Source organism: Heterocephalus glaber, unplaced genomic scaffold (genome assembly GCF_053883595.1).
Source record: "Heterocephalus glaber isolate CG9 unplaced genomic scaffold, H.glaber_assembly_v1.0 deba00001600, whole genome shotgun sequence".
NCBI classification, from domain to species: domain Eukaryota; kingdom Metazoa; phylum Chordata; class Mammalia; order Rodentia; family Bathyergidae; genus Heterocephalus; species Heterocephalus glaber.
In genome coordinates, this window is record NW_028258372.1 from 39278175 (window position 1) to 39290789 (window position 12615).

The 12615-nt window shown below is 54.8% G+C and overlaps 1 protein-coding gene across 7 annotated transcripts in view; it reads left to right on the top strand.

Moving 5' to 3' along the window:
• Ppfia4 (PPFI scaffold protein A4) overlaps positions 1–12615 on the top strand; it is a 75370-nt gene that overhangs the window by 24183 nt on the left and 38572 nt on the right. For 5 of the 7 annotated variants that reach the window (XR_015444230.1, XR_015444231.1, XR_002388555.2 and 2 more), the window contains exons 14-25: positions 27–135; positions 1625–1833; positions 3092–3332; positions 3669–3704; positions 3923–4056; positions 4252–4418; positions 6386–6479; positions 6926–7007; positions 7489–7689; positions 8435–8497; positions 9102–9128; positions 11052–11227. Coding sequence is in view for 2 of the 7 variants with exons in the window: in XM_013078612.3 (XP_012934066.2) it covers positions 27–135; positions 1625–1833; positions 3092–3332; positions 3669–3704; positions 3923–4056; positions 4252–4418; positions 6386–6479; positions 6926–7007; positions 7489–7689; positions 8435–8497; positions 9102–9128; positions 11052–11227 (1539 nt within the window). In the remaining 5 variants the exon portion in view is untranslated. The remainder of the gene's footprint in view (positions 1–26; positions 136–1624; positions 1834–3091; positions 3333–3668; positions 3705–3922; positions 4057–4251; positions 4419–6385; positions 6480–6925; positions 7008–7488; positions 7690–8434; positions 8498–9101; positions 9129–11051; positions 11228–12615) is intronic. The other 2 variants (XR_002388558.2, XM_021242349.2) reach the window with 1 other exon arrangement.

Genomic DNA, 12615 nt, shown 5'->3' on the forward strand with positions numbered 1-12615 from the left:
CTTCCTCTCCCTGCCACCCTCTCAAGGTCACACCTGGGCAGTGCAGCGGACATGCGGTTCTCCTTGAGCTCCACCGCCCATGCACCCCCCGGTCTGCACCGCCGCTACTCGGCCCTGAGGGAAGACTCGGCCAAGGTGAGGGGTGGAGGGTGAGTGTGTGGGGTCTCCCCAGGGAGTTTGGGGTCAATTCAGCCATGTGCCTGGCTCCAGTTACACAGACGGCTGGCATGTGGTGCAAATCCTCCCCTGCCCACCCCCGTGTGCATGACAGCTGCAGCCCTGGGGCAGGGGCCATTGTCAGCTGCAACAGCTGTGCCCCCTTGCCTTGGCCTCCTGGTGGGCAGGAGGTAGGGGCTGGAAGGCAGCCAGGCCCCAAGGCCCCACTGAAGCGTGTGAGCGTGTGCCTGGGTGTGCGGGCGTGTGTTTCTGTTGGCTGGGGAGGGGCTGCGGGCTTGAGAGGCAACTGGCAAGATTCCTGGAACAACAGTTGTGATTTATATGGGGGAAAGGGAGGGATGACAGGTTACCTGGCTCTGGGGATGGCTCCTGGAGTTTTCTGAGGAGCAGCTGTGGCCTCACTCTGTCTGATTTGGCCTAGGAAGATTGGGGGGAGTAAGGGAAGATAAAGTGCAGAAAAAGGCTAACTTCCATCTTCTGGAGAAGTCTGATTCCTGCCTGGCCTCCTAATTGTTAGTCATGTCCACGTCCAGGTCCTCTGCATGCTCTGGGGCACCGGAAGAGTCAGACAGAAAGGAGGAGCTCTTACTCTGCTGGGGTGGGGGCTTCTTGGTCCTGAGGAAGCCCCAGTCTGAGCAGTCTTTTTGTCCCTCCCTTAGTCCTTCTCTATACTGTTATAAAGACACAGCAGGTACCCAGGAGCTCAGGCTGTAGGTGACAGGAGCTAGAGCAGAACCCTAAGGGAGAATTGGGGACTTGGGTCATAGAGACTGCATGTTAGCACCCCTCTCAGTCCTGGCCTGCTTCCTTTCCTTCCCCTACTTCTCTGGCTTTCTCAGCCCCATGCTGTGCTTTCTCTTCGTTGGGACCTTTGTCTGTGGAAGAAGTTTATAGGATGATTTTGGAAAAGCCACTATCTCCCTCTAATGTACTTGAACTCTGGGAGACCCAAGACAGGCTTGGCCTTGCCTTGGTCCCTGGATCTAGTCACCTTTTGTGGGTTTGTACAAACAGAAACCAGGAGCCTTTTATAGTGTCTGTTTTGTGCCAAGTCCTTGTGCTAGGAGGGGTACCTGCATTTCTTCCCTTAAGCCTCACAACTACCTACAGGATAGGCACTATTGCTGTCCCTGTTTTACAGATGAAGAAACTGAGGCACAGAGAGATTAAGCAGCTTTCCTATGGCTGTACAGCTATATTGGGTGGAGCTGAGATTCAAACCAAGGCAGTAACCTATTCTTAGCCACTGTTAGCTAACTCCTTGAGTGAGTAGTTCTCAGACTTCACTGTGCAGACAGATCACCTGGGGATTGGATCTTGAATCAGCGGTCTGCATGTCTTAACAGGCTCCTAGGAGATGCAGTGCTGCTGGGCACAGTGGGGAGCTCTTGATCCTCAGCTGTCTGGGTGTCTGATTGCTACCTCTTTACCCTCCTCCTCTGCCAAGGACTGGGAGCCATCTCCACTGCCTGGCATGCGGGCCCCCAAGGCCACCACTGCCTTCGACAGCGACCCTGAGATCTCTGACGTGGATGAGGATGAGCCAGGTGGTCTTGTGGGCTCTGTCGATGTTGTTTCCCCCAGCGGCCACTCGGATGCCCAGACTCTGGCAGTGATGCTGCAGGAACAGCTGGATGCCATCAACGAAGAGATCAGGTTGGGGCGGGACAGAGGCTGAGGGGTGCCTGGAAGGACAAGGTCCCTTTGTGTTGGGCACTGCAGGAAACACTCTGTCTTTGTTTGCATCTTATAGCTGCACCTTAGAGGGTCATAGTCTAGAGATCCCCGTGGACCATCAGGCAAGCTAGCACGGCACTGGTCCAAGAGGAGTAGGACCTCAGTCTCACTCTCAGGCCTGCCCCAGGCCGGTGGGGTGGCCGGGCTTGGGAGGACGAACTGTGTGCCTGGCGCTCATCCCGACCACTAGGAACGTAGTTCTCACTGCCAGTGCGGCTCAGGGTGAAAGCTTCATGGATGTTTCTGTCAGTCTCACCCTGCTCCCTGGCTTAGGCAAGATGAGCTCTGTGTTATAGACAAGGAAACAGAAGCTCAGACAGGTTAAGTGACCTGCCCCAAGCCACACAGTAATTCCACTGTGAATCCACACAGGATTCAAACTTGTGGCAACTTAGTCCTCTGTGCCATGGCTTTCAGTCCTACTGAGGCATCAAACAGAAACTGGTGGCAGAGAAAACTGTCAAAATCTTCCCTTTATCCTTCCTTTTCTAGTGAGCTTATTAATGTCCATGACAAACAGCGAGAGAGCATCTGGGCTGAAGTATATAGTTTTACATGTGGTTGAGGTTCGGCAGTTCCCAACCATTGGGATTTCATGAGCCAGTTACAAAGAAGACACACACATGCATGCACGCATGCACACACATACACACACACACACACACTGTTTTCACTATTTTTTCCTCATTTTTCCACAGAACAGGGGAGACCCATTGGGGCCTGGCATCAGCTAAAAGAAAACTAAAACTGCATTTGAAAACTAATCCCTAAGACCAGTCCAGACATTGCTTATGTTTGGAAACTGAGGCACAGAAAGCAAAGTGCCTGAAGAAAGCTCACCCTGGTAGTTATGGTAGATCAAGAATTCTGATTTCCAGGATGGTTTGTGTTTCACTGACCAAATTGTCTCCTTCCCTGACAGTGACTCTTGTGAAACAGGGAAGGCAGGCCAGCAAAGAAGAGAGAGAGAGGGGAAAGAGAGAGAGAGAGAGAGAGAGAGAGAGAGAGAGAGAGAGAGAGAGAGAGAGAGAGAGAGAGAGAGACTCCAGACATTGTGTATCCTGAAGAGGCCCAAACTATGGGGTGCCCCTAGGCCTTGCCTTGTGTGTGGCCCTAGGGTAGCGAGTGCTGCTCCTTGCTGGGCTAATGGCCAGGCCTGGTTCTGCCTGCCTCTCAGGATGATCCAGGAAGAAAAGGAGTCCACGGAGCTCCGCGCGGAGGAGATCGAGACGCGCGTGACCAGCGGCAGCATGGAGGCCCTAAACCTGACGCAGCTGCGCAAGCGCGGTTCCATCCCCACCTCTCTGACCGCCCTCTCGCTGGCCAGTGCGTCTCCTCCCCTCAGTGGCCGCTCCACGCCGAAGCTCGCTTCCCGCAGTGCTGCCCAGGACCTGGACCGAATGGGGGTCATGACCTTGGTGAGAGCCTTTGGGCAGCTGCTAAGCAGGGTTTGCTCTGAGTTGGGCCCCACCTTCCTCCCACCTGTGATATCCCGGGTAAGAAAGGGCTTTCCTGAAACCTTGCCCTTGGATAAGCACGGAACGCCTAAGAACCTCGCCTACTGCCCACACTGCTCCTCGCTTCCAGAGGTAGCCTTGACTGCATTTTCCAGGCCAGCTTTTTCTGCTGTGACGTTCTCTCCAGGCCCATGAGACCGAATACTCTCTTCTCATCCCGAGACCAGTGGGCTCCTCCTGGGGTTGGTTTAGGGCGGCGGAGGCTTCCCCCAGCTCACCGTTTCCTCTCTCTTCCAGCCCAGTGACTTAAGAAAGCATAGGAGGAAGCTGCTGGTGAGTGTTGCCTGGTGATCCAGGTCCGAATGGGGAATTGTTCCCAGACCCGTCCCCATGGCGCTGCCCCCGGGGCTCTGTGTCTGAGTCTGAACTTGAGAAGGCCACAGGGCCTCCTGACAGTTGCTCGATTTTCTTGCTCCTCTGCCACGTCCGGGCTGGGTAGGCGAGCCTCCGACCTTACCCTCTACCCCCTGACGGCTCCACTGTCTGTTCAGTCGCCAGTGTCTCGGGAAGAGAACCGAGAGGATAAAGCCACCATAACATGTGAGACTTCTCCTCCTTCCTCACCCAGGACGCTGCGGCTACAGAAGCTTGGCCACCCAGCCCTGAGCCAGGAGGAAGGCAAGGGGTGAGTAGAGGAGGCCCAGCGCCCAGCTCTGTCCCCAGGGCCGTAGCATCCTTCCCTCTTCCTCTGGCCACCTTCCCTTGCCCGCCCTAACCTTGGCACTGATGCTTCAGTTTTCTCGAGCTCTGAGTCCTCCCGCCTGCTGTAATTTACGTGTGCTTCTTCTCACTCTGCCTCCTCCTGGCTGTCATCCTCTAGCGCCTTGGAAGATCAAGGCAGCAACCCCAGCAGCAGCAACAGCAGCCAAGACTCCCTGCACAAGGGCACCAAGCGCAAGGGCATCAAGTCGTCCATTGGCCGCCTGTTTGGGAAGAAGGAGAAGGGCAGGCTGATCCAGCTGAGTCGGGATGGAGCCACAGGCCATGGTCTCTGCCCCTTCACACCGGAGGGCTGGGTGTGGTTTGGGGAGTCAGAAGCAGAAGGGTATCCTGGGCCTGGCCTCCTCTGCTGCCTTCCTAGGGCTGGTAGGTGGAAGCTGCAGGCAGGCAGATTCCAGCTCCAGAGCATCCCAGTTTTCTGTTAGCCATTTCCCAGTGGGAAGGGTGGCCTCGGGAGGGGCCGGCACCTGCACTTCTGGTGTGAGGCTGCGTCCAAAGGCCACTCACTTAGCCTGCTGTAGCAGGGATTCCCGGGTGGAGGGACAGCTCCGACCGCTGTGGTTTCCTCCAGTTTAAAGGTTCTCTGGTGTACTGTGCAGCACCTTCAGGAGAAATTTCTTAGTTCTGTCTTTGAATGAGTCAGTTCTTGGGTAGAATTTCCTTCTGGTACTCAGAATATGATGGCTTTGCAGATGCTCAGTTCAAGAGAACGCTTGGGCAGAGTGGCACTGTTGTCAGCTCTGTGGCATAAGCTCTAGGTCCTGCTTATGGGGGAGGTACACAGTGAGTGTTCACCTTCTTCCTTCCTCTCCCCCATTTCATCTTTCCTTTCTTCTTTTCCCTGCCTCCTTTTCTTTCCATTACCTATTTAGGCATTTGTTCAAACACTTTATTCAGTACCTCCTGTGTGGCGTAGTACGAGGCGTTGGAGAGACAGCTCATTCCTTAAGGATCTTAGTATCTAATGAAAAGGAAAACATAAAGAGATGCTTCCAAAACAGTACAGTGGAGATATGCCCAGGGTGCTTCCAGGGCTGAGGACTGGCTGTGGGGTGGTGGAGGCCACCGGAAGGGGATCCTCTGTGGGCGACCTGAGCTGGAGCTGGAGGGAGAATGGAAGGGCCTGTGTGTACAGGAGGGGTTCACTCTGAGAAGCAGAAGATGTGTGGGCGAGAGGGCTTTGTTTGCTGTTTTCTGTGTTCAAAGTGAAGTAGGAGGATAGGTGGAAGGGGGAGAGGGATGCCAGCTTCTGAACCTGAGGGAGAAGCTTAGAAGTTCCTGAGGCAATGGGAACAATGATGAGTTTCTTGTTGGGGAGGAGCTCCATTAACTAGAAGAAAGGAAACCTTTGAACCCAAGCGCATAATTAAACTTTTCTGTACCTTGGGAAGGTGCAAATTGGAATAGAGTTCGCTGAGCTGAGCGAGGAGGTGGGAAGAGGAGGAGGGGGAAGAGGAGGAAGACCAGGATGAGGGGCCAGGAGAAGAAGGGGAGGGAAGCAGGGTAGCCCTGTCCAGGGCGTGGGAGTCTCGGCCCACGAACAAGGTAGAGCCCTGTCCTCCTCCCCATCCTCTGGGGGCAGAGGGATGGCAAGGCAGCAAGGTCTGAGCAGTGGCAGAGGTATGCTGTGAAAAGCCTCATGATTTCCTGTGCCCCACACTGTGTTGGCACTGAAACCCAAGACAGCATGTCAGACTGGCTTCTGGATCTTCCACGTCTGCTGCCCATGTGTGCTTTGAGGAGTAGCCAGGACATCAGTGATTCTGAGATGCTGGCCTCCTCAGTGGAAGACAGCAGAATGTGTTCCTCCTTTCGATCTGTGTGAGTGGGCCCACCCAGAGACAGAGGCTGGGAGATACATCTCTCTGTGCAGATGTCCCCACCCTGAACCAAACCAGGCTAATCCTCCCGGAGCCTTGTAAGCCCCTTGTGTGTGCTCTCTGGGTTTGCCTTGCCCCTTGGCTTGGAGGAGGAGCAGATTCTAGGGTGGGGCCACTTTGGTCCACCTGGCTGGAAACACCCCCAGGGCTGAGGCTCCCAGGGGGACACCTTCCGGATGACCCACCCAGTGCCACTGTGGATGCAGCACCTTGGGAGGAGGCTGTAGGAATCACATGAGGTGCCAGCAGGGACTACACTGAGGAGCCTCCTGCTGCTTCTGCTCCTCCTCGCTGGCCCAGGCCAAGAGAAGAGCAGCAGGGGCCCTGCTCACACAGGCATCTCTTCCCTTCCAGTTCTGCTAACAGACTCCGAGCTCAGTCTGCAGGAGCCTTTGGTACCTGCTAAGCTGGGGACCCAAGCAGAGAAGGACCGGCGGCTGAAGAAGAAGTAAGAGCCAGCAGGGTGGGGCCCAGGCCTCAGCCACTCTCCTTCTCAGCTGCCATGGGACTGAGCTCAGGGAACCAGAGCCCAGCAAGGGCCTTCCTGAGCTGAGCTGGTCCATGTGGGCACATCAGGGTATGTCCTGAGTTAGGAGGAGAAGGAAGCAAGGGGATTGTGAGAAAGTGTCCCAGGGCCCGTGGGGCAGAGCACATTGCTATATCTAAGTACACATTGGTCGTGTGCACACAGGAAGAGCCCCCCACCCTCTAGGCAGGGAGGGGTGTCCTGCCCACTTCTCAGTGTCACATTGCTTCAGCATAGAGCCGCGGAATCCATGGGTGGGAGCTGGGGAAGTGGAAGTCCCCATACTTGGCCCAGCCCAGTGGTCCCCAGGAGCCAGCCTCGTTGAGAGAAGGAGGGGCTAGTGAGTCTGCTGTTCCTCCCTTTATAAGACACCAGCTGCTGGAAGATGCCCGCAGAAGAGGGATGCCCTTTGCCCAGTGGGATGGCCCCACGGTGGTCTCCTGGCTGGAGGTGAGCCTGGGCGGGAGGAGTCTGCTCTTGGGTGTGGAGGGAAGATTGTGTGGGTTGGGCCAAGGACTCCCGGGCAGCGGTGGTGCCCCTGCCACTTCCCCGCATGTTTCTCCCATCAAGTGCTCATGTGCCCCCTAAGCCCTTGTCTGCCCTCACAGACACACCTAGAACGAACTTCGGAGGGCGTAGTAGGTCCTCCTGCTCACGGATGCCCCACAGGCAGCTAAGTCTGGGGAAGGGGCCCAGGTCCCAGGCAGTTTGGCTCTTACAGGTTTTCCCCAGGAGCTCATCACCTTGGTGATGCTGAGAACATCCCTTCACCTTCCCAGGCCTCTGCTTTTTCATCTGTAAAATGTCCTCTCTCTTCCTAAGCTCCTAGCAGTGCTGTGTCTGCTCTGTGGAGGAGGCCATGGCTGAGGCCTGTCCTGGGGCCCAGGCTCCTGGGGAAGGGTTGACTTGTCCCTGCCCCTCACGTCTGCAGCTCTGGGTGGGCATGCCTGCCTGGTACGTGGCAGCCTGCCGGGCCAACGTCAAGAGTGGTGCCATCATGTCCGCCCTGTCGGACACAGAAATCCAGCGGGAGATTGGCATCAGCAATGCCCTGCACCGGCTCAAGCTGCGGCTGGCCATCCAGGAGATGGTGTCACTCACTAGTCCCTCTGCCCCGCCCACCTCCAGGACGGTGAGTGGCCTCCCTCACCTGGGGCATTTCCAGGGGCCCTGGAATAGTGTTTGCAGAGCCTCCCACTGGCCTTGGGGAATATGGTAGCCTTCAGCTCTGCCCCTTCCCATCCTCCCGCACGGCTTTTCCCAGTCTTTAGGAGTGGGTGACATTGATTCTAGGAGGGTCCAACAGGCCTGGATTGCTGCCTTCTCTGTACCATCCATGGACTCCATTTCCCCGTCTTTGCCTGACAACGATTCCGGATCTCTAGAGTTTCTCAGACAGGAATTCTGGGGTTCTGTGTTTTTGCCAGGTCCGGAAAGGTAGAGGCATAGGACATTTAAGAATTCTATCCTGGGGCTGGGGATTTAGCTCAGTGGTGCCGCCACCTGCTTGGCAAGCGCAAGGTCCAGGGTTTGATCCCCGGTACCAAAAAAAAAGAGAATTCTATCCTGTCCTCTAAACAAGCTAAAATCTCACAGTTGTTCATCTCTGTGATCACGGTCATCTGTGTTTGGGGTCAGCACCATTCACTCTTATCCATCCAGGAAATGTGTACGGAAAGCTTTCTATGCACCAGGCCCCATGTTAAGCAGCGTAGATACAATGGTCAAAGAGATGCTCAGAGCTAGCCAGTGTGCAGGGCTCCGGGCCGGGCATTTGGGAGGACTCAGGGGAAGGCAGTCCTGGTCCTCGAGCTCTGGGCCTCCTGGGGATCTTAGGGACCCCACCCAGACCAGCTAGGTTTCCTCTGTGCCTGCAGTCTTCCGGGAATGTCTGGGTCACCCACGAAGAGATGGAGACTCTGGCAACATCCACCAAAACAGTGAGTCTGGCCCTTGGCTCTGGACCTGGGGTTCAAACTGGCGATACCCGTGAGATGAGGGGAAGGTTGTAGGGAGTCTGAGGCGCTTGCAGCAGATCTCAGATTGATGTCCCTGATGTTGATCGGGTCCGGGTCTCAAGGTGGAGGGTCATGGGGAAAGAGGTGAGACTGGGAGCAGTTTGTGTCTGTGTGGTGTGTTCCAGGGGTACAAGCCTCCCACATGCCCCTGGCACACTGCAGCGGAAGAGCCCTGGGCTAGAGGGGGCTTTGCCCTGTTATGGGCCTGAGCTCCAAGTTCCTCCCCCGGGGCTTGATCCCTGGCGCAGGAACAAGACTGGGAGAGGCTGGCATCTTGCCTGGCTCCCGGTCAGTCCTGGGAGGCATGGAAGCATGCTTCTGCCACACACATTTGCTCCCCTCTCACCACGAACGAGGGTACACGCACCAGCCTTCTGCTTCCTCTGAACTATCCCAACCAGCTTTCCCTGGTCCCCCACCGAGCTGCTGGGGCATCTTCTGTCCCTTTCTTTGGGGCCCTGGGTAGATGTTGCTGGGTTTCTTGACTTTGCCTGTTTCCCCGACACGCGGCACTTGTTCCCGCTAGGACAGTGAGGAGGGCAGCTGGGCTCAGGTAAGACCCCTTCCCTGCCGGGACAGCTCTCAGAAGGTCAGACAGCGTCCTTCCCAAGGCTCCCTGCCCCTCAAGTCCCAGCGTGTGTCCCTCTTCACACTAGGAGCTTGGATGCAGTTTCTCTCCTCCCGCTGAACTCCATGTCAGTGCCCCTGTAGCTCCTTGTTGTAGTTTCTCAGGGTGGCAGGTGAGGGCCCTGGAGGGCTGTGCCCTGCCAGGTGCCTGGCTCTTCTCTGCATGTTGACTGTCTTCCCAGGAATGAGAGTGAGACTCAGATTGGTAGGAGTCTTCCTCTCCCGCTCCCTCTCAGGGGGACTCTGGGGAACTAGCAAAGGCCTCTCATCTGATCATTTAGTGGACACATGTTCACTGAGCATCTACCATGCGTTATGCCTTTCTAAGCTTTCTGGGTACAAAAGTGGTTGAACAAGTACAGCACTCATGGAGCAGCAAACAATATCTGTAAGGATCAAAAGGACAGTATCAACAAATAAACAAAGGGACAGAATCAGATAGAAGAATGAACCAGGAAGCTGCATGGTTTGCACACACAGGGAAACCCCATCCACAGGAGTTGGGACTGGTCAATCATAGCACGTGCACACACTGAAACACTAGCAGAGAAATGGAGGCATCAAAATATCATGTTAAAACATGCAAGTCCTGATAGCCTCAAAGAATTTGATACTAAAATTCCAAAACAAGCAAAGTTAATATATTGTTCAGAAAAATAGACATTAGTGATTGTAAAAATTGTGAACAGATTTTTAAGGCAGAGGAATGCTAGACAGAGAGCCGAGCAGGATGGATACCTCAGGGAGGGGCGCTGGGAAGTGGGAGGGGGAAGAACAGCACGAAGGTGGATGTTCGAGTGTGGAGAGCGCCTGGTCTTTAACTTCAACGCTGTCCTGGTAACTTCAGTGCTAACATCATTTTATGCTCAGTAATGATGTATGTGACACATTGCTTTATATACATCAACGTTTTCGTGTTAAAGGGCAACCAAATAGAATTACCAGTGTGAAGACATCAAGGGAAGCATGGTGGAGAGTCGCTGTCAGAACTAAAGCTTTCAAAAGGCGGCAGTCATGGAGCCCCTACCTGCTAATGTCAGGAGGTGACTTCTAGGTGGCTCGGGATTTGGGAAGGCAGCAAAGGAGCTACAGAATTCCTGGATAAGAGGACCAGGCCTTAGAGAACCCGACTGGCTATTTACCTGCAAGCTACCTGCCCTTTGTTTTTTTCCTGGCTTTGGCCAGTGTTTAACATTCCTAGGGACAGTGAGGCCAGCCGTTTTCTGCAGTGAGGCTGGTGCGCTCTGCTCCCTGCAGGTCCATGGTACACAGCCTGTCCCCTGGGCCCAGTGGGCTTGAGGTTCATGGAGAATCGGGGAGGCAGGAGAGCTGCACAGTACCGCATGTGCATTCCAGGGCCAACAAGAAGGCTTCATATTCTCAGCTGCCTAGATGCTTGCTTGCTCCTGTTCATTAGCATGGGTAATTGATGCATGAGTGGAACCAGATCACTTTGAGATCTTGGAAAGTTCCATTTAAAATCTCCTACCTCAGCTGGCCATGGTTGTGAATGCCTGTAATTGCAGCACTCTGGGAGGCTGAGTCAAGAGAACCACAAGTTCAAGCTCAGCCCAGGCAAGATAGAGACTTAGAATCTGCCTCAAAATAAAAATTTTTGAAAAGGCCCGTGAATATAAATCAAGGTGAAAGCTGAGGATTTAGCACTGTAAAGATATAAAATCCCCCACTCTACTAGCTCCGTAGTTAAAAGAAACTGAAATTTTATTGGACCACTTTCCTTCCCCCTTTGGTGGAACATGGGTTAAAGTTTCTCCCAAGCAGATAACGCCAGCTACAATGTGGTGGCACTGCCTTCCTCCCACCCAGCTGCCCCTTTCTGGTCCCCCAGACCCTGGCCTATGGAGACATGAATCACGAGTGGATTGGGAATGAGTGGCTGCCTAGCCTGGGCCTTCCCCAGTACCGAAGCTACTTCATGGAATGCCTGGTGGATGCACGCATGCTGGACCACCTCACCAAGAAGGACCTGCGCGTCCACCTGAAGATGGTGGACAGCTTCCATCGGTGAGCTGGGCTGGAGCCCGCAGCCGGGGTCCGTGTCCAGGAGCAGAAGTGCCTCTCTTCTGTTTCCATGGCTGCGTCCAGGTGGTAACAGGTTTCCCTCTTGGGAAAGTTGCACCCTTGTTGAATTCTCATCTGATCCTGCAATTTGGGGAGTTGATCTCTTACCTCTAACCCTTGGGACAAAAAGTCATTTCTCTTCAGCATCTTCTTTCAGATTTCCCCCACTAGGCCTGAGTTTCCTAGCTTGTCTCTAGGCCTGCTGAAACCTGCTTAACTGGAAAAGACTCAGACTGAATGTGGCATTTAGTCGGGTGTCTTCACGCACGCCTTCTAAGCTGTGGGACAAAGGATGTCTAGGCCTTTCTCCTGCTGACATTGCAGGTTGGAGCCCCTCAGCTTTGGACCCACATTCTGTGGTGCAGGGACCAACAGTCCTCTCTTCCCCTTTGTTGAAAAGATTTTCTGTTCAAAAGTGTAGTGCTGGGGCTGGGGATTTAGCTCAGTGGTTCCACCACCTGCCTTGCAAGCGCAAGGTCCCAAGTTCGATCCCCGGTACAAAAAAAAAAGTGTAGTGGTGGAGGTCCCAAACTGGCAGCCCATGGGCAGAATTTGGCCCACAGATATGTTTTTTTTGGCTCACATGAATTTAGTTGCCAGTACTTAAGCAGGAGGAGATTTTATACAAACCTCTGAATTTCTGGCTTCTCTTGAAAAACTGAGAGCTCTGCCTGCACGTTCCAGCGTGAAAACAACCCGCTGCAGGTGGAGAGCGTCTCCCTCATGGGATGGGGCTCCCTATTCCGGGCCCCCCAGGCCCCGCACTGCCTCCCGCACTGAGCCGTCTGCCTGGTCCCCTCCCTGGGCATTTAAGTGGGAGAGTGAGGTGAGTGGTGATGGTTCCAGGAATTGGCAGCTGCTGGACTCCTTTGTAGCGTCCAGCTCCAGGTAGCACGGGCTGCTGTTTAAGCCAAGTCTGTTGCTTGAGTGGATAATGACAGGGTGAGGCTAGGGTGTGTGGTTTTCACGGTGCCCTCAGGGCTGATGTCCTCCGACTCATAAAACAGAACTTCATATCTGCATGGGATGTAGTTAGCCTCCTCATCTCACGGGAGCGTAGGAGGAAGCATGAGCCCAAGTCCCTTGGGGGTGATGGCGGAGTACAGGTGGCACAAGGCTGCTGACTCCAGGCCACTGTCCTGCAGAGACTCCTGTGCTGGAGCTCTCGGCCTTCCCGACCCTAGCGCCCCAGCACAACTTGTGAGGGCTGACTTGCCTGTGTCCTCCCTCCCTCCGAGCTCTCTTCCCCTCCCCTCATCAGGGCTGAAAGGGAGTCCTTTGTCTCTGCCCAGGAGGTTGCCAGACCTAGCTGCACCTGTCCCCTGCGTGGT